Source organism: Haemaphysalis longicornis, unplaced genomic scaffold (assembly GCF_048455015.1).
Source record: "Haemaphysalis longicornis isolate Haplotype H1 unplaced genomic scaffold, Haemaphysalis longicornis Haplotype H1 scaffold_9, whole genome shotgun sequence".
Classification (NCBI taxonomy): Eukaryota; Metazoa; Arthropoda; class Arachnida; order Ixodida; family Ixodidae; genus Haemaphysalis; species Haemaphysalis longicornis.
The window spans coordinates 7,330,727-7,356,434 of record NW_027526460.1 but is presented as its reverse complement, the minus strand read 5'-3'; the positions used below and the strand labels follow the sequence as shown (position 1 = coordinate 7,356,434).

At 46.7% G+C, this 25,708-nt stretch overlaps 1 protein-coding gene across 1 annotated transcript; it reads left to right on the top strand.

Annotated features, from left to right (window-relative positions):
• The first annotated feature begins 969 nt into the window (after positions 1 to 969).
• On the top strand, positions 970 to 25,708 carry LOC144152909 (U11/U12 small nuclear ribonucleoprotein 48 kDa protein-like). The gene is made up of 9 exons (XM_077684460.1): positions 970 to 1,215; positions 5,638 to 5,751; positions 7,430 to 7,496; positions 7,562 to 7,618; positions 10,076 to 10,261; positions 10,809 to 10,924; positions 12,117 to 12,241; positions 15,679 to 15,855; positions 25,466 to 25,708. Exons 1-9 carry the CDS (start codon positions 1,093 to 1,095, stop codon positions 25,566 to 25,568), a joined length of 1,068 nt encoding a protein of 355 aa, XP_077540586.1. The 5' UTR covers positions 970 to 1,092; the 3' UTR covers positions 25,569 to 25,708.

Sequence of the window (25,708 nt, the reverse complement as noted above, 5' to 3'; positions counted from 1 at the left end):
CTAAACGTATGATTTGCTTACAGACATTACCATAAGCTGTTTAGGGCGCGGAAAGGCAAAACGAAGCGAAAGAGAACCAAAACATTGCATGAGGCCCTATCAGCCACGCAGCGATACTCCCGTGAAAGCCGCGGAGAAGCGGCAACACTCGGCGCAGCTACTTCTTTCTCCGTGGGCGCAGCGATCGCGAAGCTCGAGGCGTATGGGCCCTTCCTCCCTTTGTAACAGATTGCGCGTGTTGCGATCAGGAAAGGTCTCCAGCAATGCACTAGTGAAGCCGACTTAAAAGCGGCTCTGTTTCCATGAGACGCTTGAGCAGGGTGCTTAAAACGTATACGTAGGGCTTTTTGGTGAAGTATACCGAAGGGCTCATCATCATCATCATCATCATCATCGCCAGCCTGTTTACGTTCGCTGCGCGGCAAAGTCCTCTCCAATAGATCTCCAATTATTCCAGTCCCTTGCTAACTGCGACCAGTTTATCTCTGCGAACTTCAAACCCGGACTAGGATAGAACGTCGTGTTCGCACCGTCTATCCGGTGCGGAATTGTGAATTTGCGTCCGTTTTGAGAAATGCCGTAAACATGACTGGTGCTAGAGTAGTCTTCACGGAGATGCTAGTACTTTCCGCATCAATTTCATTCCCGCAGAGCACTATTTGCTCATAGAAGCCACTGGAATCGTGCGCTGCCGAGGGTTTCGACGCCGAAACCGAAACTGGTGGCGCAGAAAAATTTGAAGCCAAGTACACACAACAACGGTTGCAGGTGTAGTTCAATGCATAGAGCTTTTTACTTGAATATTAACTGTACGCTCAGTTGGGAAACTTGTTGGTTCAATGCCTATTTCATATCAGATGCAAAGCGTTTCCTTTTTCAGTCCCTTCAAAAGTAGTATTATGCTTTCCTCTATGGCTTCAAAAACCGCGGTCTTAGTGATGTCGATGGCAATACGCAGTCGAGTTTAGTTCGAGGTGCAGGGCCTCCTGTCTTGGATGAGCGCATGGCGGCAGGTCGTGTTGCGTGTGTGTTGCGCGCTTGCCTTTGAGCTTACGAGACTTAGCACTAACTTATTGGATTGGTACTGCAGTGATGTCATTAACGAAGCGCAAAACGGACTTGCAGAACCTGAAGTCATTGATTCAAACCAGCGAGAAACAGCTGAACGCAATCCTAGAGAGCTTGAAATGGTCCAAAGATGACGTTCTCAAGAAGGTGCGTATGCCAGTGTAGGTTTAGTGTTCTTAAAAAACTTCGCATCGGTTCTAATAGTAGTCTTCAATGAGTATTTGAACGCTTCAGTGCTTCACTTCATTGCTTGGACATGATACCGTGTTGTGGGTGCGTCCACAAACCTAGCATCACAGGGAGTGGCTGCCACTGCTGTCTTGTACCGGCGAAATATGTTTGCATGGTTAAATGTGTGACCTTGGTTTTAAAAACACAGCATCGCCTGTACTGCGCTCCTTCAAGTAACGGTGGCGGGCCGTGATTTGCCTAACTCATATGCGTTTTGATGTCCGAGGGGAATCCTTGCGCTGACCGTGGTCTGATCAGAACTATCAAATGGGAGAGGCAGATTTCCTCTTTGCATGTCACACTTTGGTAAACGTGCCCTGTAATCGCTCCAGAAACAGAGGTTGCTGTTGAATGTATTGAACTACTGACAAAGTACTAACGTGAGGTCTGTCTAATTTAGCGCTCACTTCTTGAGCCATTTCAGGATAGTTAAGGTGCAGGAGGTACCATAGTGCTCAATCAGCCCTGTACTTTTTGTTTAAACACCTCTTTGATGCTGCGCAGTGCAAGTTATAAACTTGCCTTGCGCTCCCCCAAACAGATGAAAAACGTGCTGGTGCCCGCGCTGTGCACCAAATTGCCGCCAAATCGGTGCACATAAGGCTCACAAGAATGTGACTGTCCTAGGACTCTTAAAAAACATTGAAGTGAATATATCAGCATATCAATTGTCGCTGTATTACGGAATGTGTCGTAGAACTAGTATAATCTTTTATTTGGCTTTGCAACGAATGTTCCCACAGTGAGCAGCTGATTTCCAAATCCAGCTTATTTCCAATTTTCAAAAAGGAAATGCCAGGGCACGTTCATGGTTATCACGCAGACTTTGGCTTGATACTGTCGTGTGGCATAATTTCCTCGCATGTATTTTAATAATGATGGTTTTTGCGCGGTGTTGTCTCTCGTGTCTGTTTTGCTCGGTAGTCATGGGGAGTATTGTATAGCTCTTGTTTCCTAATTCCCGTGATGCAACTGCAGCTTGCAATTCCACCTGGTGTCACCTTTTTTCAGCTTTTAAAGCTGCCGTTTGCGAGCAACGTCATCGTCTTCATAATTATCATTAACAGCCTGTTCAGGTCCACTGAAGGACAAAGGCCTCTCCCAACTGGCCTCCAACCTGCTCCAGTCCTGCTCTGGTCAACTCCATTCTTTGCCCCCGAATTTCCTCATTCTGTCCCTCTATCGTGTTGTTGGCCTTCCCCTTCTAGTCGCATCTCTTGGTATCCACTCTGCTGCCCTGGTGATCCACCGGTTGGCGATTTGTCTAACTGCATTGCCAGCCCAATTCCATTTCTTTTTCTTTACTTGAACTATGATATTCTCTACTTGAGTATGCACGCAGACTCGCATATTTTATCTGCTCGCACGTCTTTGCACAGCTTGTTGACACTTATTTATTGTCGTATGCTGAGTTGACACGATAACCAAAAAACCGGCCAATGACGGCCAGTTTTAAGTGCAGACCAGCAACTAACCTGGTGTCTAAAAACTGGACGAGCGGTCAAAGCCCGGCAGGTGGCAACCTTATCTCTGTCCGCGTAACACCTGATGTGCCTCAGGGAAGTGCACTTTTGCCCTTATTTTTTCTAATTTATATTAATGATCTACCAGACTGTGTTAAATCTAACATCAGACTATTTGCGGATGACTGCATAATATACTGAAAAATTCAATCCAACCTAACCACGACGTTACTCAGTCTGACCTAAATGCTTATAACACATGGTGCTCAACCTGTTCAATGCCTATAATCTTGCCAAACGAAATTACTGTCCTTTACTAATCTGAGCTCCAACAATTCAGCATCTTACGTATTAAACGACAGCCTCATGAAGAAAACTTCCACCTTGAAATACCATAGTGTACACTAACCAGTAACTTCACATGGAATAATCGCATTAACCATATAGTACTCGCATCTCCAAACCGCTCTCGTGCTTTCTTCAAACGTAACCTCAGACATGCTCCTGTGCACTTACGGAAGTTGGCATACACTACACTAATACACCCTAAAGTGCGCATCAGTCATTGGGACCCTCATTGGGCATATCTAATAACTGACTTAGAAGCCCTGCAGAATCGTGCTTTACGCTTCATCTTTTCTGATTACTCACATCACACCAGTGTAACAGCATTAAAAAATCGTGCTGAGCTTGTAGCCTTATCGCATTGTCGCAGCATATCTCGCTTAAAGGAGCCATGAAGAGAAAACACAAGTTTGGTTCATTCAAAAGATTGCCTCGTTAGAATCATACTGACACCACTTTTAACATAACCTTCGCTCAAATAAGCTACATAATTAGGAAAAAAGGGAATGGCCATGCGACCCACCAGCTCATTTCCCGCAACAGAACCTATGATGTCATTCGAGCCAGCTCTGCGATTGGCGGAGGCCGGCAGAAGCAGACGCAAATTATGTAAAGCTTACAAACTACCCGAACGAGCGATTTGCGCTTAAATTTAGGGCACATTCTTTACAAAGCAATAAGAATGATGGGACAAACAGTGGAAGTTACGAAAGCACATGTAAACATAGAAGTACTGATGCATACTGCTGTTCGTACTGCGCACAGCATGCTTGGTTTCGCTGCACAGCACTACGGGGCTTGGGGTTGTCTCAGACGACACTGGCGATTGACGCAAGCAACGGTGTCTTACGTGACCACATTTGTTGAGCGAGCACTGTTTCAGGGAACGAATATTTTCTCCCAGAACAAAAACAAGCCAGGTTTAAATACGGGCAAAAACAAACCAAACGCTTGCCACGGTATGGTGGCGCCATCTAGGTTCGGATAACGTAAAGAAACGCGGGAACAAACCAACACCGCTGTACAGGGTGGAGACAACCTTTGAACGGTCCCGTGCCGCCGCAATTGGGCCAACGTGCTCAACGCGTTGTTCTTTTCGTTTCCCACGAGACCTAGCAATGCGAAACAGACAATATGATTCAAACTTCTTCAGTAAACCGCGTTGCGGCGAAAATTTTAGCGCGGTTTTGACACAACGACTTGCTTCGGCGGCGAGCGAGCGACCCAAAATGGCGGCGCCAGCGTATATGTGTCTCTACCCTGTACGGTGGATGCGTGAATGAAGGTATTCTAGGCTGCAGAGTGCTCAGTTCCTGTGATGTCATTGCCGACCCCGAAAACAAACGATTTAGCGGGAAAATCAAAATTTTAACCTAAATTGTTTAATTTCTCAGTGAATAAAGCATCGTTTCTATCCGGACAAGCGCTGGGGGCACTATAAAACACGAAATCTTTGGAATAAAACCAACTTGCATTTTCTCTTCATTGCTCCTTTAACACTAATTCAGGAACTGTACTATCAGGTGTCCCTTCATAGCGACTTCATCTGTGATTCCATAGCCATTTTTCCACGTTGGGACCATTCATGCAAGGTAAAACGCATCATATGCCGTACCCTTGCATTTTCCCATTCATTCGTACCTTTTGCCGCAATAGACTGGATTAACTACCGTTGCACATTGTTACTGAACCAAGTCCCATGAATTTTACTGCTGGTTTGCGCAGTAATATTCGTGTATAATATATGTCATTTCACGGCCCCTTTTCACTCAGTTCTTGCAGTCATGAATGACGTCTCCATTTGTTTTAGTTAGTCTACAGATAACTGTTCATATTGTTATTTTTCATTTTTCCTGTTTGTTTTGGCCAATACAACATAATTAATTTTTGCCGTTTTTAGTTCTATTTGTGTTATATTTGTAATTTTTGTGATACCAATGTAATCCCCGTATCCTATGTATAACCCTCCCCAGAAAGCTTTCGGAGTTTTTGTAAAATAAAATAACCACATAAGAGGCATTGTTCACCTATTGCATTAAAACATTTTCTTCAGTGGCAGATACGAATAAGGTGCCAAAGCAATGTTGACATGGGGAGGAAAGTAGGAATTATAGGAATCTGCACGTGAATGCCATAGTGGATGACTATGGATTAATTTTAGGCTGCCTGTGAATACTTTACGTGATTACAGCATAACAAAATGAAGGTAATGTGTAGCTAAATGGGATATTATTCGTGTAGCTAAGTGGGATATTATTCGATGGAATTTGTAAAACACTGCATACTGTGCGCGTGAATTTTCTTAGCTCCGTGCCTCGCTTGGGGTGAGCCCTGTGTATCAACAGACGCTAATGTCGGGCCAAGTGCAATTGAGCAGTCAGATAAATTGTGTTAGAAAGTAAAACTGAAATCACTTTTCATTTTCACCTGTCTTATTTTTATTGTATGTGTGTATGCGCTAGCGCAAAGCTTTTCTTGTTTTGCGTCATGTCAAGGCATTTCACTCACATCCTTGTTCTCTCCACTTCAGAAGGGCTACGTGATGTGCCCTTATGACCCAGGACACACAATGCCTGCTGCGTCATTAAATGCACACCTTGACCTTTGTGCATATCTCAGAGAGGGCTACAGCAGGCAGGAGAAGGTAAGTTTCTGCTTGAAAAATTTAGTCATCAAATTTGTGCTTGCTCACACCCAGCATCTTCTGTTTGTGGCCCATCTTCATATTAGAGCATTTCCTGCCTTATATTAAGCTATGTGCTTGCCCAGTGTCTTAGCACTTGAAGTCCTCCCTTCGCTCACACCTTTCACCTTTATTTGTTCAAAAGAATGTTTCGACAATTTCGATGAAGTCACTCTCGCAATTTAGTGCACGAGAGTCGCTGCTCACATTCCATAACAGTCTAGTTTCGTGGCAAGCTAGATCTTTTGCGTTCTAGCTTTTTTGCCATCTCACTTAAGATCTGTCATCATGTTGAGCGATAGGTTTTTTAAGATTTTTACCAACTCTTTTTATGAATACTTGTGCCCTGTTTCATGTTTAGCTTTTTATGCTTTGCAGGTTAGTGCAGCATTAATAAATTATCCCCATAGGTGTTTCGTTGACTCATTACATAATCTGCAGGATTCACGGTATTCATTCCCATTACGCAGTCATTTGCACTCAGCGACCACAACGTGCGAGCGCCAACTTTGGTGGGTCCGTTGTTCACGGAGACAGACAAAGGAGGCAGAAAGCGACAGTGTTAACATCACGGGCGGTGTTTATTGCATGTGCAGTCAGGACATCACATGCAGATTTTCAGGCCAACCAGTAACATGAGAGGGAATCTAAAGCAGCACAGAGATCGAGATGGTTAGGCTCATCGCTGGCATATCAAGGCAAGAAGAGGGTGACGTCACGTGCAAGCACAATCGCGGCTTAGTGAGCGTGGGACCAACAGTGGACGCCTGCATAGAATGTGTGTTGAGGACAAGGCCTCAACTTCCTGCGAGGCTTTTCCATTGGTGGTGTTAGTCGCTGTGGGGGAAACCGGTTTCTAGCAAGGGCACTTTCCTTGCCAAATAGAGCAAACACATTAGGTTTGGGAATGGACAAGGTGAGTCCCTGTTGCACCTGTGTCTCCTAGAGGGAAAGCCAACAGTGAAAGGGCGCGTTGCATAGGGGTGTTCTTGCGAGAAGGCAAGCCAAAAGGAGTTAGCAGGAAAGTCCCCACGCATCGCCCTTGCACTGTGTGTTCAGTTTTATTATTAATCTGTTGTGCTTTAGAAAAAATTGGCTCCAATCCACAATGTGAATGTGGTTGGACTGTGAAGCTGTAAACGACACTCGCAGTGGTTACCCATGCGGCGTCACTTGAATTCACACATGTGGCTCTACAAAGGGTGAAACCAGAGGCGGCCAGCCATTACCCGGGATTCGCGGGGGTGGCGTCCCAAACGCAGCAGCGTCGGCCATGGCCGGGCCAGAACGGCGGACGCGGCTATGGCGTAATCGCTCTCACTACCTCCTCCTCACTCTTGTTTCATGTGTCGCCTCCAAAAAGCTCCCCCCCCCTAAGATGCTGAATCCAAACCACCGTCTGTCTCCCTGTCGCCACTTGTGGGCGTAACTTAGTCGGCAGGACGACGGGCTCTCACTCTGCTTCTCTTCGAGCCCAGGTTCAATCCCTGGCGGTGCCAGTAGTTTGTGTAGCCAGTAGTAGCCTGGGATGTTTGTTTGTGTAGCTTTAAAGTTCTCTGTCAGACACAAAAATTTTTTTGGCTAGTTAGAGGTATGCCGCTTGGCAGTAATATGTGTCTATGTCTTTTGTGAAATGCAGGAGGCTGCCCCACCAAGCTCCCATTTCTTCTATACAAACTCGACATCAGTTGTCCCAGTGCTGATAGGTGAGGTGAAACCAGGCAGTCAGCATTTGAATCTGCTTAATTGATTGCCTTGTGTTTTATTGCAGATATGGAAACACAAACCAAAATAATAACAAATGCAGCCCTCAGAGGAGATGTGCCAGGTATGGTAAAAGGCTGTACGCGCCTTCGATGAATTGGAAACTTGAACTTGCTGTGTTCAGTGCAGTTTGCCTTGTGGTGTAAATGATTTAAAGTGGGCCTTCTTCAAGCACCCATTTTGTGACTTCACTGAGATGACATTCGGTAGTTGCTAATGGGCTCCATTAATTTCTGTGCATGCAAGGAAATGTCTCTTATTGTCTCTTAAATGTCTCTTACTGTGTGACGGTGTAAGGAAATTTTACCTGCACAAAATCACACTAACATCATTGCAGAGCTAGAAAAGCGTTGCATTACTTAGTCCGTCTCGACGGGCCTTTTGCCAGTAGTAAATCCTTAAAGGAGCCATGAAGAGAAAATGCAAGTTGGTTTTATTCGAAAGATTTTGTGTTTTATAGTGCCCCCAGCGCTTGTCCGGATACAAACGATGCTTTATTCACTGAGAAATTAAACAATTTAAGTTAAAATTTTGATTTTCCCGCTAAATCGTTTGTCTTCGGGGTCTGCAATGACATCACAGGAACTGAGCACTCTGCAGCCTAGAATACCTTCATTCACGCATCCGCCGTACAGGGTAGAGACACGTATACGCTGGCGCCGCCATTTTGGGTTGCTTGCTCGCCGCCGAAGCAAGTCATTGTGTCAAAAACGCGCTAAAATTATCGCCGCAACGCGGTTTACTGAAGAAGTTTGAATCATATTGTCTGTTTCGCGTTGCTAGGTCTCGTGGGAAACGAAAAGAATAACGCGTTGAGCCCGTTGGCCCAATTGCGGCGGCACGGGACAGTTCAAAGGTTGTCTCCACCCTGTACAGCGGTGTTAGTTTGTTCCCGCGTTTTTTTACGTTCCGTAACCTAGATGGCGCCACCATACCGTGGCAAACGTTTGGTTTGTTTTTGCCCGTATTTAAACTTGGCTTGTTTTTGTTCTGGGAGAAAATATTCGTTCCCTGAAACAGTGCTCGCTCGACAAATGGGGTCACGTAAGACACCGTTGCTTGCATCAATCGCCAGTGTCGTCTGAGACAACCCCAAGCCCCGTAGTGCTGTGCAGCGAAACCAAGCATGCTGTACGCAGTACGAACAGCAGTACACATCAGTACTTCTATGTTTACATGTGCTTTCGTAACTTCCACTGTTTGTCCCATCATTCTTATTGCTTTGTAAAGAATGTGCCCTAAATTTAAGAGCAAATCGCTCGTTCGTCTGGTTTGTAAGCTCTACCTAATTTGCGTCTGCTTCTGCCAGCCTCCGCCAATCGCAGAGCTTAGCCCATGTGACATCACAGGTTCTGTTGCGGGAAATGAGCTGGTGGGTCGCATGACCATTCCCGTTTTTCCTAATTATGTAGCTTATTTGAGCGAAGTTTACGTTAAAAGTGGTGTCAGTATGATTCTAAAGAGACAATCTTTTGAATGAACCAAACTTGTGTTTTCTCTTCATGGCTCCTTTAAGGTTTTCAGTGTGTGCAGCATTTGTGAGAGCCTTTCTACATTTAAAGTGGGTTGTACTAACTCTGCAGATTGTTTTCAGCCTACGTTGCCTCTTCTGCGGCCACTCTAATGCTGTTCTTTGTGGCAAGACTTGCGTATCCTCGCTTAAAGATATCCTTTTATTCTTGACAAAAATTGTTTTCCCTAAATGATTGAGTAGCCTGCCAAGGCAGGTTTTGTACTTGATGCGTCTTTTCTGTTGGCATCCAAACTACTTTGGTAACAGCATATTCGGCTACCCATCCTCTTTTTCTATGGTGCAGGTTCACACATTCATGGCAATAGCTGTTGCAAAAATTTATTTTAAGGTGTTCTAAATGCTGTGTGTTATCAACTCAGTGCGAGGTTTAAATGATGCGCTGAAGGGGATGGTTGGACTGGAAGGCTTTATGTCTGAAAACATGCTGGTGTGGGACACAAACCAAAGTGGATCTAAGTTGAAGCCAGCGCAAAACAATGCTTTTAGAAGTGCTTCTACAGCATGCTTGTGCAGTACTTACAGGGGGCTACATTCCTTGATGGCGGCAAGGGAAAAAAAATCTGCTTTTGTTTTTTATGAACCTGTGAAGCATTCATGTGTTTATAATGCCCTTAGTTGATGTGCAGCCTACCCTTAGGGTGCATCTCATGATCCAGGAGTAGCTTCGACATGTAAGCACCAATATAAGTGTTCAGCTGTTCATGGTTCAGCGCATTCCTTTGTGAGCCATAGTGTGCACTAGGAAGGCTGAATGAGTTAGTGTCCCTCCATCTTCGGCAGACTGCAGTGCAAACAAGGTGGAGGGGAAGTGGACGGTATCAGCACCGTTTTCCGTCCAGTTGCTTTCCCTCCCTACGTTGTTTGCACTGTGGTCCATTGGGACACAGAGCTGCGCGTTGCCGCTACTCCTGCTGGGCCCGTCATTGTTGCCGCGCCAAGGCTGTGGGGTTTCTTAACGGAGCGACACTGCTTGTGTGCTGCGAACAGCTGAGGTTTGCCAGAAGGTGAAGAGCGGCGTGCCCCTGACAATGGAGCGCTGCTTCTCCGAGCTGACCCCTCCCGAGAGGTTTGCCATCTACGACCACGTAGTGGAGAGGGGCAAGGCGACCAACAAGACATCCTCTGTGAGGCTGGAGGACCTGCAGGTCGACTTTGAGAAGAAGCCCACTGCAGGTATGGGATGCGTGTGTGAGGCGCAACTTGTTTTAAAAGGCCTCTTTTTGGGAGGTGTGGCCGCTGGGAATCAACTTCTTCAAACCCCTTTGACGGCGGGCACAGAAGAAAATGCATGTATTGAAAAAAAAAAAAAAACAATGAGGGAAAAAAAATTGGCAGGTTTTTACAATATCAAAACACGGACCTTGTAATAAACTTTGCAACAGTAGTAATCTGCTTTTTAACTTACTGCTTTAGGTTAAACTTTTTTTTCTGGTTTTTAACTTACTGCGTTATGGTTAAAGAAAAGAAAGGTAGTGCTTCACAGTAATTTTAGAAACAATGCTTAGCTCTAACTGAAGCTTGTGCACAGCCTTTCACTGTGGATAAAGGGGTGAAAACCATTACTACAGCATCCTATCTAAATCCACTGGAGGGCAAAGGCCTCTCCCAGAGGCCCCCAACTGCTCCTGTCTGGTTTATGTAACGGACGGCACTGGAGCGATTTTGCGGCCCTAGGGTTTTCTACCCTTGCACCAAGGGCCACATGTGTGGTGCTTTGCAGACGAGCAGCGCCCACCAAGCCAGCTGGAGTTGAAATCCCAGATGCGCGACTACAAGAGGCGGCGGCAGTCGTACCGAGCAAAGAACGTGCACATCACCCGCAAGACGTACACAGAGGTGGGGGACATCGCCGTTCGTAGGCGTTTGCAGGGGGCTGCAAGGGATTCTGGGACTTCATCGCGCGGTGCATTGAGAATTATTCGGGATGTTAAGATCAATGTGGAGGCTGATCAAACTGAAACGTTTGTAGTTTTGCTCAGAAATTCTGTAAAATTATACAAGTTCTCTACTGAAGCTATCCAGGAAGGGGTGGCATCCCCACTTCCCCCCAACTCTTCAAAATGTTTCTTCGAATGCCCGTTTAGCTGCTCATTGCAGTCCTTCGGCAACTCCTACTGTTTGGCTTTTAATTCTTGGCTTGCACATTAAAATCTTGACCTTTAAATAGCCAGTAAAACATTGGTGTTACCAGAAGTCAAGCTGCAGTATCAAGGCTTGTTGCAGTGCTTTTTTGGTGTGTTGGATTTTGATCCATTATGAACACGCCCCCCCCCCCCCCCCCCCCCTTCCCATCTTGTTTTACTTCGAAAGTGAACTCAAATTGAACCATTTAGCTTGGAGCATTATAAAAGCCAGTACGAAACTTATTTGGTCCCCACTTGTGGTTTATCCCAAATCAAAATTTGCAGCAATTGTGCGGGGTCGTCCCTCATACATGCCTACAGCTGCTGGATCACTTTTTGTGGTTGTCTGTCAAATGTTTTGTTTTGCCATCTAGTCAAACAGTGAGGGAAAAGTTGGCACACACAATGGTTCGAACCATCATGAATGAACTCAGGAAGAAATCAGATGCAATAATTTCCTTGTGCTTATACATTAAATTCTCTGTAAAATTTGAGAAAACAGTAAAGTTAAAGACTGAGAGGATTATTGAACATTGGAAACATCACAAATGAGCATAACATCCGGGCATATAAAGTGGCTCCTTTTATTGCAGAAGTATTTATTTAAATGCTTGGGCTGCTGATAAAATCAATTCATGGCTGTGCCATACTTGCTTGACATCCGATTAAAAATCTTCTGTTATGACATTTGTGGCCCTATAATGTTTTAATAGTATCCCATTCAAAAATTACTTCTCTGGCATGATCATTTTAGTGCAGCAAACTTCAAATATATTTCTCGGCAGTAGTGAAGATGTCTGTTTAGGTTAATGCATTTTATGCTCATTATGAGGCTGTGTGCTTGAAGTGCTGGATTTATGCTTTGTTGTTTTTCTTTCTTTATTCAATTTATTTTCTCTCGACAGATTCTCAGGGAAGTCATTGAAAATCAAACTGACTATTTGAAGCAGCTTCAGGCTGAAGATGGAGATACTGGAGATTCCACCGCACGGTACTCTGAAGGAAAACAGCGCGAAGATTCCACTACAAGGTTTAGCTTTCCTTGAACTCTCAATTTGCATGCGTGCCTGCGTGCGTGCACACATGCATGCATATGCACACACACATACACGCACACTGAAAGGACTACCACTCAGTTGAAATAGTAATTTTGTTTCCCCCCAAACAGAACTAGAAGGCCTACTTGTATTCTCCTCAGCTATTGCGTTTTTCTGTTCACTGCACTGGCGTTCAGTCGACCAGATTTAGGGGAAAGCCCCAAGGTGGAGTAAGTTTCTATGAAGGAAAGTTTGACACCCACCTGAATGTAGCCAAACGACTACAAAGGAAAGCTAACAGCTTTCTCAGAAACTTCGCAGTTGAGAAAAAAAAAGAAATGACCCGTGTCATAGCTTTCCTTTGTAGCCGTTTGGCTGCATTCAGGTGGATGTCAAACTTTCCTTCACTGATGTTCAGTGTTAAGTGTTTGCTGGTGTTCAGTATTAGTGTTCAATGTAGCATGCCAGCTGGTGCAACTCTAGTGTAATGCAGTGAATTTGTGGAAGAGCACCATGAGTTTTTGTTATCTATGTTTGTGCGATTTCGATTCATACTGATCGCATTCATAGGTGTAGTCGGATCTTATCTTAAAAAGTTCCGCATCCTGCCCAGCAGACTGCCCTGCACTTTCTGGGCTGCCTCTTCTGCTCTATGTGCTCGCGTTCGCCGCCCAAGATTTCAAGACATGAACAAAAGAATGGACTCGTCGAGCGTAGTTCCGAACCACGCGCCCCGGGTGGCGAGTGTGGAGAATCGGCATGCAGGGGGGCCTGCTCACGCTTTTATAATCCGTATTTTTAGCAAAGCCATAAAGTAGGCTAGCTGGTATGTTGTGCTGTCTGTGTCTGCTGAGTACACGAATATGGTGACAGGACTAGAAGTAGTGTAGGCACAAGTAGGGCCGGGGAATTAAAAAACAAAAAGCAATCATGAGCCATTCCGGCTCTGTGAAGGTGGATGACCAGCGAAGCTGTGGGCTCTTGACATAGAGGTGGCACAGTATTTGCCCGAGTGGTGTGGTGAAATTTTATTTCTTGAGTGTTGATGGCGGCCATCCCTAAAGAAGGGACACACATACATACATGCGCACACTTTTATTTTGACTCTGTAGCTCTTGAAAATAGTGCCAGTGGTAACTAATTTGCTGCATATTCAAGGAATCAGTCATATAAACTTGAAGTGTAAGTCGTGTTTTGTTCTTGAGAATGGTGCCTGTTATTAACTAAGCTACTCAGGATACATATCCCAGTGAGGCTACGTTTAAGCTTGGGGTCCAAATTCTGTTTTAAATAGTGTGCAACTTTGGTGTTGACACGCACTGGGACATTCATTTTCCAATGCCTTGCACTTCAAAGGCACTAGGAGCCTTGGGAGTCTCTGTTCTTGGGCATGGAAAATACATGGAATCCTGGCCACATAACCTTTGCTCAAAACATCTTTATGCTTGACCTGTTCATGTCTTCGTGCTCTTGAGCTTGGAATAGCTATTCATGTACATATTCGGTATTTGTAATTCTAGTGCACAAAAGAAAAATTACGCCCACCTCCCCTCGCGGGAACCCTGGTGTGATGCGACGCTGAGGGGGGGTTCAAGCGCAAGCGGAGAGCAACCGTCGACCGAGAGGCCGCCAGAGAGCAGCACACCGGTTATATGCGCAGCGCGCCCGAAGGAGAGGAGACCGTGGAGAGAGAAAGTACTGTACATGTGCAGCACCGCGCGCAGCGCCGCCCACCGGCGGAGTGAGAGAGCGCTGGGCCACACACTCGCAGATGTTGAGAGAGAGTGTTCACTCTCACCTGGGCATGCGCCGGCACCAGTGCGTCTGCCGCGGCTATGACGCAACACAATCCACTTTAATCCAATCCAAATCCAAGCCAATCCAATCAAATCCAATCTAATGCCCTTCGCGAGAGAGTGTTCGCTATCGGAAAGGAGAGGGGGTGAGCGGAGGAGAGTGCGGACGACGACGACGGACGCACGCAGGGAGAACAGGGCCGCCGACAAGAGATGCTCTCAGCGTCGCATCTAAAATACACGAACGACAGAAGAGACAAGAAGAAGAGCTTATCCTCGTCTCTTCTGTCAATGTGTTTTTTCATGCGCTGGAATTGCAAATATGGAATACCAGTTAGCCTGAACTCAAGCCCTTCTACATATTCGGGTTATCCTACAAAAGAATAATGCCTGTGGAAGCTAAGAATGACCAGTGAAGTTTTGAATTGAGCTTATTGTAATGAGGTTCAGCTGATTTACGTCATTGTACTGCTCAGTTCAAGGATGCGGGTTCAACATTAACAGCGGTGGCTGCTTCTATGATGGAGGCGGAAAGTGAAAACGCCCGTATGTTGAGATTCCGATGCACATTAGAGATTTCGGGTGGACCGGAGCTGTCCACCACGGCGTGCCTCACAGCCTAGGTGTAGCTTTAGCACGTTAAACCCCACTATCAATCAGGTTGGGCTGGTTCTCGACAAAATCTGGTGGAGCGTGGTTTTAGCTTGCTCTGTTAAATGGCCTAGCACAAAATGGCGAACCCTGATGACACGCGCATAAACTTTAGTTCACAGTATGTCGCATATTTTCCTGTGCATAACATGCACCAATAACTGACAAATCTTGAGTGTAAAGGTGAGGTGTGCATACTATGCGTACTATGCAAATTTTGCCGTGGGGTGCAGCTTTACCACAATGTGGGCCACATTGTGGGGCATTCTCTAGTTTCACCAGCCATCATTGCAATCTTCTTCCTGCTCTAGCCTAGCCAGCTTATTGTCAGAAGAAAAAATGAAGTGAAGTCTTAGAGTTCAGTCTTGAACCCGTGTCATCCCATGTTTATCGTGAGTGCGTTTTCCTATTCAAGGTTAGATGCTATAGTGTTGAAGATGATTAAATGAAAGGCACCACTCCCCGCACAAGCGATAGGGGAGCTTCTGATGACCTAGCTGCTACCGGCAAGTAATCAGCTTGGTATATATGTTTGCTGAACAGCAGTATGCTTTCTTGCCTCCGTACTTTTTTTTTTTAATAATGCATTCTATATAGACTGGTAGGGGAAAAAAAGGCTTATAATTTCTCTCATGTTTGTTATCTGATTAAACACAATGTGATTGCACAGTACACCTTATTCCTTTATACATTTCAAAAAGTTCCATTCTGTGGTCAATGTTGTGGCCAGTACGTGGGTCTCTTTCTTTTTCTTTTCTTTTTTCCGGGTGCAACATGGGGGAGCTGGTTAAATGCAAGGACAGGTTATACGTGCAGAAATACAGTATTTGTACAAGCCAATGTTCCAAGTTCAAGTCGTAGTTTTTGGCGAGGCCTCTTCGTTCTGTGCCTCTTCATGTCGTGCTGGGAAAGTGCCCCTGCTTTCGTTGGCAGGCAGTTGTGTCTCGCTGACGGTGCGCGCAATCCCTTCGCCTGCCCTGTAGGCCTCCGGAGAGAGACGAGGCCAGGAGGCAGCCTCACACTTCTGACAGCAGCAGCAGGAGCCACAGAGAGTCGTCGGTGATGTCTTCCGTGTCAAAGAGGAGGCGAAGCCGTAGCCCCAGCGTCAGCAGTCTACGCCAAGAAAGCAGGCATTCCAGCAACTCGAGCCATGCGCGCAGGTCAGTGGTGCTAACAACATGCAACATTCCAACTTGCTTGGGCAAACGCTTTTTGCTCCAGGTTGCCCCAAATTTCTCCTAGATTGTGAAGCTTTCGATGTTTAGGCAGGTACTGTACTGATAAAGAGTTATTCCTTAGAGCCAGTGCAGCAATATTAAACAAGGGTGGTCACAAAGATTACTACATATGAGCATCGCGACCTGCAAGTCACAGTGCTCCAACTTGGAATTCAGGAGCTACAGGTTCATCTGAAACAAGCGGAATTTTTTAAAAGGCTGGGGCAGTCCTGAACTTATTTGGTTTTTGGTACCAGTGTAAAGCCTTGCTTGGGGCATTGTCCTTCTGCCCTGTTTGAATGGGGAAGGGTAGGTAAAGTAGGAGTTGAACACGCCATAGGAATGCTGCCTGTAAGTGCCAATATCCAGTTCGCATGCGAGAACTTTCACGAGCATGCTTTGACCCACCGCAGTGGCTCAGTGGCTAAGGCGTTCTGCTGCTGAGCCCAAGGACGTCGATTTCATCCTGGCTGCTGTGGCTGCTTTTGTGATGGAGGTGAAAAGCGAAAACACCCATGTGTTGACATTTCTGTGCACATTAAAGATCCCCAGGTGTCAAAATTAATCCCCAGTCCTCCACTGCGGTGTGACTCGCAGCCCAGGTTGTAGATTCGGTACAATAGACCCCCGAATTCAATTCAACTATTGTACTTTACAACCTTACACCTCGATATCTGCTGGCACGTAGGAAAAAAAGTCACAAAGTGTTGCACAGCATTTAACTGCAAGTCATCAGTTGTCTGTGCTTGCTACTTACACCTTTCCTTATTGCCTGCACGCAAGGTCAGGCCCCTTGGTTCGAAGCGTGGCTACAAGTTGGTGAGTTGGCAGTGGGTGTGGTGCAAATTTGAACAAGTTTGAGCAAGGCAAGACACTGCACTGAGCTGCTAAGCCTTGTGGGGACTGGTTAAGTGCGACGTGATGGTGTGCCGCAATGCAGCATTTTAGCATGTAGAGTGTGGCTTGCAATAACCTGTAACAGGTGCACCACACTTTGTGTAGCCTAAACATTTGGTATCTTTGGCCGCTGACAGCACGTGGAGAGCTACAGTAAGGGCGGAGGCAAATATTCCTCTTTTCTTGGGAATGCGGAAACATTATTATTGCTTCTGTGAAGGATGCCAGGTCTTCTCGTCGTATGCATGGGTTTGGATTTGTCCACTTGTCTTAGATTTTTTGCTACTTACCACTCTGGTGATCTGCCTCACAGGTGACAAAGTGAACATTAAACTCCACATCAAGTGGGCCCCGAGGGGGGCAAGGGCCAGCAATTTCCCATTTCACACCAAGTTCAGAGTTCAGTGCACTACCCAACAAGTGCCCCCACCTCAGAAATCTAATGGCGCTCGGTCGACTGGTATTCGTACTAAAGGCGCTGCACTTGTTTCTGAGATTGTGCAAAGGCTCACAGGCACACCAGAGTCACTAGAATCTTGAATCAGGGACCACACACACAATGTTTCGTTGCCAGCCAGTAAGCATAAAGCGCTATATCACACCCTTGTTGCTCTTAAAACAGGTTATACAGCTGTGCATGACCTGACATTTTCAATTTTGCCGCAGTAAAGCTGCTGATGGTTACTTGGGAGTGTTCGGACCATCTAGCACATTTTTTTGCATGTGTCTGGGTGGTGTAATTAGTTGAGCTGAATGGTAAATTTTTGGTGGGAGTCCAGTATTCCTGGGGATAAAATTTCCTGTCCTGTTGACCTTTGTTATTGCCCACGTTCCCTGTGACCCGGCTGGCCCAACGTTCATCTCTGGTACATCTCTGCAAAGGTTCATCTGTGCATAGGATTTCTCCCTGGAAGGTTTACAATGCTTCCAGCAGTTCGTAGCCGTATTGTTCAGAGCAGTGCTTACACCTGCCAACCTTTCCTTTCATTTCTTCCCCCCCCCCCCCCCCCCCTAAATGCGCCAGGATAGAGCTTGCTGTAGTATAGTTCACCAAGGCAGTGCTTACCGCATGTTTTCGAAAGATCAAATTGGCCTTGGTATTTTCAGGGACTTGGAGGGTTTTTGCTGTTAATACTAGAGGGGCCCTTCCCAAGACATCCCTAAAGCGGTAACCACACGCACGCGCTTGGGCACTCGATTCCACGCGCTCAGCCTCCCGTGCGTCATCTCGTGACGGCCGGAGACAGGGCACGAGGCGAAGTCGTCGCGTTCTCGAAGGTCTGGCATGGCCAGATATTTGGCGCGCTCTCCTGCGTGCCTACCGGCCGAGACCAATCAGAGCCGCTGCTCGCTGCGCTTCCATTTAACGGGCAGGGCGGGTGGCGGTGGCCGCGGCAGTGGGGGAATCCGCCGGTGGCTGCAGACAACAACGTCGCTGCCGCTGCCCGTTTCCTCGTTGTGATAAATCGGCGTAGTTGCTTTGTTAGCTGCAAAAGTTTTTTTCGGTGCATGCACTTCCTCCTTGTCACATCAGCAAAATACGCTATCGGCGAATAATAACGCACGCGATCAAACTTCGTCAACCCGTCAGCCGGAAACAAACATGGCTCTCCGCCGTCGGGTGTGCTTAGCGAAGCGGCGATGCAGCTGTGTTTTAGTTCGAAGCTAAGGTAATGTTACTTTGCTGTAAGATGAAAAGCTGACGTTTATGTGTGTTGCGATGACATTGTAGCAGTGTTTTCATTAGCAGTGTTTTCATGCACCTCCGTTGCCTCCGTGTGGGTGCTTGCCCTCACCCTCGTCGACACCAGAACGCATGTGCTAGAACCGAGCGCGCAGGCACGTGCGTGTGGTTACCGCTTAAGATGCCAGCGTCGGGTTGGTTCACAGTGGTCCTCTAGAGAAAGTAATGAAGGTCAGGCTGCACTAGTTCATGATGATTTTGCCCTGTTAGTAGTTTCTATGTGGCAGCAAGAATGAAGTTACTTGCTGATAAAAAAAAAGGCATCCATCAGCCTTTGCAATGGTGTGGCGTTAAAAATGTTCAGTGGCAAAATTTAGCTTCCTTTGGATGCTTTAGCTTTTTATTAGCTTCAAACGGCCCATCCTAGCTTGCATACTTATTGGTGATGACAAGTCTCACTTGTCTGGGTTGTGTTTCTTAGTTTCACATGGATTAAAGACACACAAAGCCTAAACAAAAAGGAAAAACCTTTCAACATGTTTGATTTCTATTCGGTTTACCTTACTTCTTGTTTCCAGCAGCCATACATTCGTGATGCTATTATTTTTCCAAGAGTGACCCCAACGTCGGTTTTCTTCATGTTGGGGTCACAGTTTTGCAACTCTGACCCCAACATAAAAAGAAATGTTGGGTAAAAATACAGATCCAACAAAAATTATAATTTGAACTCACTTCCTCCCTTCAGGGGCAATGACAATGCCCTCCTTGACTATTCCATCACTGTAAGTGAAGTTAGGGGTGCTGTCTTAGCATTGTGCACTTCCTGGACCTGATGGTATTACAAATAAAATGCTGAGAAACCTAGATGACAAGTCCGTTGAAGCCCTCACACAATACATGAACGTATGTTGGGAGACTGGGCGACTACCGGCTTGGTGGAAAACGACCAAGGTCGTCATGATACCAAAGCCAGGCAAAAAACTACAGATCGAAAACCTTAGACCTATTTCCCTCGCTTCATGCGTAGGGAAACTATTGGAACACACTGTCCTAAATTGAATCACCATCTACATGGAAGAAAATGGTCTCTTTCCTCACTCCATGATCGGGTTCCACCCAAAACTCTCAACACAGGACATCATGCTTCGTCTCAAGCATGACGTCATTGATGGGGAACGCTGTTCCACTTTAGATACCAGGGCCATATTAGCATTGGATTTAACTAAGACATTTGACAACGTTAAGCGCACAGCAGTCCTTCACAATCTGGGCAGGCTTGGCCTTTATAAATGCGTATACAACTACAGTCTACGCTCGTTACAGTGGATCCGGCAACAACGAACTTTCGGTTACAACAGACTATTTCTGTTGGTTTGTCTGGTCCCCATGCATTTTAAATGGGGTCGACTACGCTCATAACGGACCCGGCTAGAGCAGACTATCGGCTACAACAGACCAAATTTTAGGCGAAAATTGTTTCAACTGAATGTTTATAGCGGACTTCCGTGGGGCCGGCACCCAATATGCTTTTTTTTTGTTTATTTTGGCGAGAAAACTGTTATGTCTGGCAACATTGCTGGCAGCCGGGTTGTTGCGCAGCCAAGCCAAGCCAATGCCAGTGGCTTTTTTTTTTTTTTTTTTTTTGTGCGACCAGCGGCATAAGCGGCAGGGTAGCTGATTTCACTGTCGGATAAATTAAGCGTAATTAACGCTATCGAACATGAGGAAAAACAGGCCGACATCGCCAGAAGTACAGGCCTGTCTAAGCAGATGGTCCGCTCTACTGTCAAGAACAAGGCCGCTGCCGATAAACGCGACTCCGGTGAGATTGAAAACAGGGCTATCGAATACTCAAAGCTGTGCACTGGGAGGCGAGGCTGCCCTCGTCAGTTTTTTCATGTAATAAAAAACTGGTTCAGTGAAGTTCGGTCGTTATTATTCCCACGCATGCATCGTTCCCGTTCCGTTCGGTGAAAAAGGTAAGAAATGCCTCAAGTAGGGGGGGGGGGTTGTTTCCAATCCATTGCGTGCAATCTGCCAGTAACCATGCGCAGTCCAACTGGTCTAACTTTCGATTTCACAACTGTCCGTCATCAGATTATTTCATTACAGCTGTTTCAGTGACCAGACTAAAATCGTTAAAAATGTGGAAGCTGCCTCGGGTGAGCGTCAGGCAGCGATCCGGTTTGATTGACGAACGGTTTCGGGAAAACCTGCCTCGTCGTAGAGGGATTTAAAAGAGCCTAGCTAATTCAGATGGCCACGACTGATGTTTTATAACTGGTTAATAATTGCGCCTAGTTATATTCTTGCTTTATTTGCTCAGCTTATCATGCGTCTTTACACGCTTGACCGCACGCGCTAGGCCTTTTGCAAGTGCCAGTGCTCCCACTTTAAGGCTCATCCCCCCCGGTCGGATATGGCATACTTTGGCTACAGCGGACATTTTTTTCAGGATTCAGAGGGTCCGTTGAAACGGGCGTAGACTTTACCTACGTTAGTAACTTTCTCTGTGAACGCACAGCTACTCTGGCAGTAGGGGGACTCAATTTGCATTTCGTCGAGCTCGGGAGCAGGGGGACTCCACAGGGTTCAGTCCTGTTCCCATTTCTCTTTAATGTAGCCATGATGGGGCTTTCCGAAATACTAGAACAGATCCATGGCCTGCAACACAGCCTCTATGTGGACGCTGTCACGCTTTGGGTCAGCGGAGGCAGTGACGGGCACATTCAGGAAATCTTACAACAGGGCATTGAGGCGGTCAAGCGGTATGTAAGTCCTCGGGGCCTCAGCTGCTCCCCGCAAAAATCAGAACTGTTGCTCTACAGGCCTACTACTAGCTACTAGGGGAAGACGTACAGACCCAAACACCTCGGAGGTCTTCACAAATGGAATGCAACCCATCCCCACAGTGTCCAGTATACGGGTTTTTGGTCTCTGAATACAGGCCAATGGGCATAACTCTGAGACCATTTTTGCACCAGAAAAAAAGACAAACTAAAAATTGACACTCTCATTAGACGGATCTACAAGCAGGCCCTAGGCATCCCGATCACTGCTCCGACCGAGAATTTCGACGCACTGGGGCTTCACAACACCCTCAGTGAACTAATAAAGGCTCAAAGGCTAGCTCAACGGGAGCGACTTAGTTACAGCCAGCACCTGGTCCACAATCTGGAGCGCAGACAGGCAAGGGCGAAAGCCCTGCACAAAATTTGGAGGACGTGGTTTATGTGGACGCGGCCGATTACCTTGGTTGCGATGCCATGGCCCTGGTGGTAGTCACTCGGCTGGGTGATTCCATAAGCTCCGGGTCGGTCCGCACGAGCGATCTGGAAGTGGGTGAAGAGGTGGCCATTGCCTTGGCAATGACGGCCTCCGCAAAAATCAAATACGTGGTGAGTGACTCAAAGCCTGCTATTATAAATTGCACAAGTGGGTGCATCTCCCCAGAGGCGTCCGCAATTCTCAGGACTGGGGTTCACAATGTTCAGCGGTTCACCAAGATACCGTTTATCACGATTGTAAGTCGACTCAAATGTAGGTCGACCCCTACATCTCTCAAATTGAATCTCTCTCTCTCTCAAAAAAAATATAAAAAATTGTATTACAAAGAGAAGCTCTTCCGTCAACCACCGATACCCCCCATACGACGGCTCTTCGATCAATGATCAATGCCCCCACAAGAGCCGTGCACTCGTGGTGCGCTCTATAGATGTTAAAAAAGAAAAGCTTTTGTATAAACACGCGGAATAACCATGCGCTGGGAGTGGGAAACTTTATTCCCAATCATGAGAACACATTCGCTGCGAGATGACAACCATCGAAGCAAATGGCAGCTGCCCCTGCCGCAACTGACGTGTTATACCAAAACAAACACGGTGGCTGACGGAAGCAGCTGCTCGTGATTTCCTTTTATTCGTGAGTACGTTACTCGCATTCAAGAAGAGTTTTGTTTGTCTCTAATAAACGGAATAAGTATTAGTGAATCCCTTGATTCAATGCACTTCAGTACACTTCCGAACGCAATGGTGGGAGGGTAGTCGCTCTGAGTACGCTGGACAAAGGGCACAAATCAGGAACGTCAACTTTCAAAGTCGACATCACCTTTATTGAAGCCAAAATGTATGCAATGGTAAATTAACACGCTATGCTTCTACCATAACCATGGAAATGAGGGTGCAAAGCTGTCCCCACCTCGTAGCACCCCTTATTTCTCGTTTCTCTTTCCATTACTAGTGGTACACAGTTCAATTTGATTTTAAGTCAACCGCTCAACATTGGATTGTTAAATTTGGAAAAAAAGGGTTGACCTACAAACGTGTAAATACGGTATATCTACCGTACCGTATTTACTTGCATAATCCTCGCACTTTTTTTTTCGGAAAAGTCAATGCGAAGAAAGGGGTGCGAGAATTATGCGGGAAAAAAAAAATCGGTGCACAGTGTTGCCAATTTGCCTTCTGCCAGTCCCGCTAAATGTAGCGGTCGTTTTTTGTATATGTAAGCTCAGTGTTGCCAACAGCAGCTATTTCTTTTTATTTTATTACTTACAACGTAAACAGTCTCCCGTCGATCAGCGTTCATGAAATTGCCGCCTTTGCTTTCTGGCGCGCGCCCTATCTCGTCGGCGTCACGTGCGTGCCCTACTCCAGTAACGCACGTTGAAGATGGTGACGCCGAAGTGCCTGCCTGCGGCGCGGCTGCCGTGTTCGATCGCGTACTCTATCGCTTTCAATTTGAAAGCGGCAATGTAGCTGGCGTTCTTCCCCATGGCGAAGCGACACCAAGCACAAAACAAAGAGATCAAAAAGTTCTCAAAATGGCAGCGGGATATCCACCACTGACGCGAGTGACTCACTGACTGCTGCTGCTCAACGACGGGACCACGACGGCGACACGACGACACGACAGCGGGCTGCGCGAACGCAGTCTAGTTGCGCGCACGCGAAACCGGCTCAAGTACAGTGCGAGTAGCGTGTTAGGGCGCCTGTTAGGGAGTAGCCATGCAGGCTGTTGGGGCGCCTGGATGGCCTTGGATACACAGCGCTCTCCGCCGAACGGAGAGGCGGTGGGGGAGGGCGCGCGTTGGAGAGCGCGTGCACCATGCGGGTTTCGCGAGCAGGCAACTTTCGCCGCTGCAAAGTTGGGGGTGCGAGGATTATGCGAGGAACCAAAAAATCCAAGTTTTGGTGGCTCACATTAGGGGTGCGAGGATTACGCGAGTAAATACGGTATTTATTCACGTAATAAACTCACTTTTTTTTTCAGAAAATTCGGCATGAATTTGGGGGGAGGGTTCATTATGCGGGAAAAAATTGCAACAGTTTTAAAGGTTGAAATTTCATACAATAAAGTTGCTAAGAGAAGCACTGTCAGAGCCTTGCCGTTTTCGTAAAAAAAGTAGGTAATTATGCAATCAAATTTCTTTTTTATTCGCAACATGCTAGTGGGTCCCTACTCGCCATGGAGCTATCCTCCTTAGTAAAGTCGCTTGCCGCCTCTCATTTGTTGTCGGCCCACAGCGCACCGTCTTGTGTGCTATCAAGGCACTCCAAAACTCTTTTTCGACACTGGGAAACTTCCCTTCTTTGGACCCACAAAACAGACGGCGATCCCTGTTCCCCGCCCAAAAACCTCGTTTTCGCCCGTAGCGTACACGAAGTGCCGCCCAGCCGCACGGTTTCCTAGTGCATCAACGCACGCTCCACCACCTTCAGTTTAAATCCGGCTGTGTTGTTCATGTTCATGTGTTGTTCATGTGATGGCCCATTGTACGGCGCGCACTAGGATCACAAAAAAAGGTCGGAACACAGCTGAACAACAAAACCACAAGCGTAATGATGAAGTCGCGGAACCTCAAGATCAGAGGAGTGCGGAGTACGTTAGTGTTTTGGTCGCACGCCGCCAGAGCCAGCCATAACAACAAAGAGCAGGGAACGAGTGCGGAGTACGTTTTGCGCTTTGTTCGCACATAGGAACGTTTTTACGGCTCAAGAAGGTTCGTTTTGCGTTCAGAAGGTGGCGCTCCGCAAGCGCGCAATTTTTAAATTGTGAGCCACGGCATTCGTGCTCACGTCTCTTGCTACTGTATAGATTTCTTTTTGGTGGAATGCGTTTTTAGCATTTCCGCGCGTACAAATTACTATGATGGTCTAAGGGATCAGCAACCATGCTGAGATAAAAACATATTCCCGCTGAATTTTTTATTAAAAGTGACAAAAATAAATTCTCAAGAAGACAAGTGGGGGTAGGGTTCATTACGCGAGTAAATACGGTAATATGGGCCCCTGCACACTCCGGCTTGGCCGGGAACGAATACGTGCACAACACCGCTCGATGATTTTCAATCCGAGCTGGTGATGACCACAGCGCTCATTCGCTTCGCTGTTCGGGCAGGGATCGGCTCGCGTCCTTCAGAGACATTACTCATCACTACAGGCGAGAGCGGGCCCACTTCCCCCCAGCTCATCCTACACTAAGCAAATTTCAATCCGTGGCTTGGCGACCTCTGCAAACAAACTTGTACCCCAACCCGGTAGGGTAGCGTACAGCCACTACTACCCTGGGCAATATTCTGAAAAGTGCACCGGTGTAAGGAGAGGGCAGACCTAGCACACATGCTGTGGGCCTGTCCACAGGCGACGTTAGGTCGCAAAATCGCTAGTGTACAGCAATGGGGAACCATATTGCTCAGCTCGGACCCAGTGGATCAAGTCTGGGCCATTAAGCTGGCTGAAGACGCTGCCAGAGCCCAAAGGCTCTTGGCCGACGTCTAGGATAACTGGCTATCACGCAATAAAGTTATTTCTCTCTCTCTCTCTCTCCATGCATACAAAAAATCTGACCACATATTTCCGTCCTTAGGTGGAGCCTGCTATGAAGCACATGGTTTATTTTTGTGTTCAACACAAAGTGATTGCCGATTCTGTGTTCACATGGAACGTTTTTCTTTTTCTTTTGTCTTTGAAGGTCACCTGAACAGCAGGAGCACAAGAAGCATCACCGGTCTCATCACCACAAGAGCAAGCACAAGCACAAGCACAAGGCAAAAGACGTTGAAGACTCGCGCTAATGCAGTGTCACCTGCTCTTTGCCATCCACTCCCAATGAAGCATTACCAGGGCATGCCTGATCTTTTTTTGTTCTGAAAAATTTCATGTTCCGCGGTTGTTTAAAAAAAGAAAACGGTCGCGCCTGGATGGCAGTGAACAA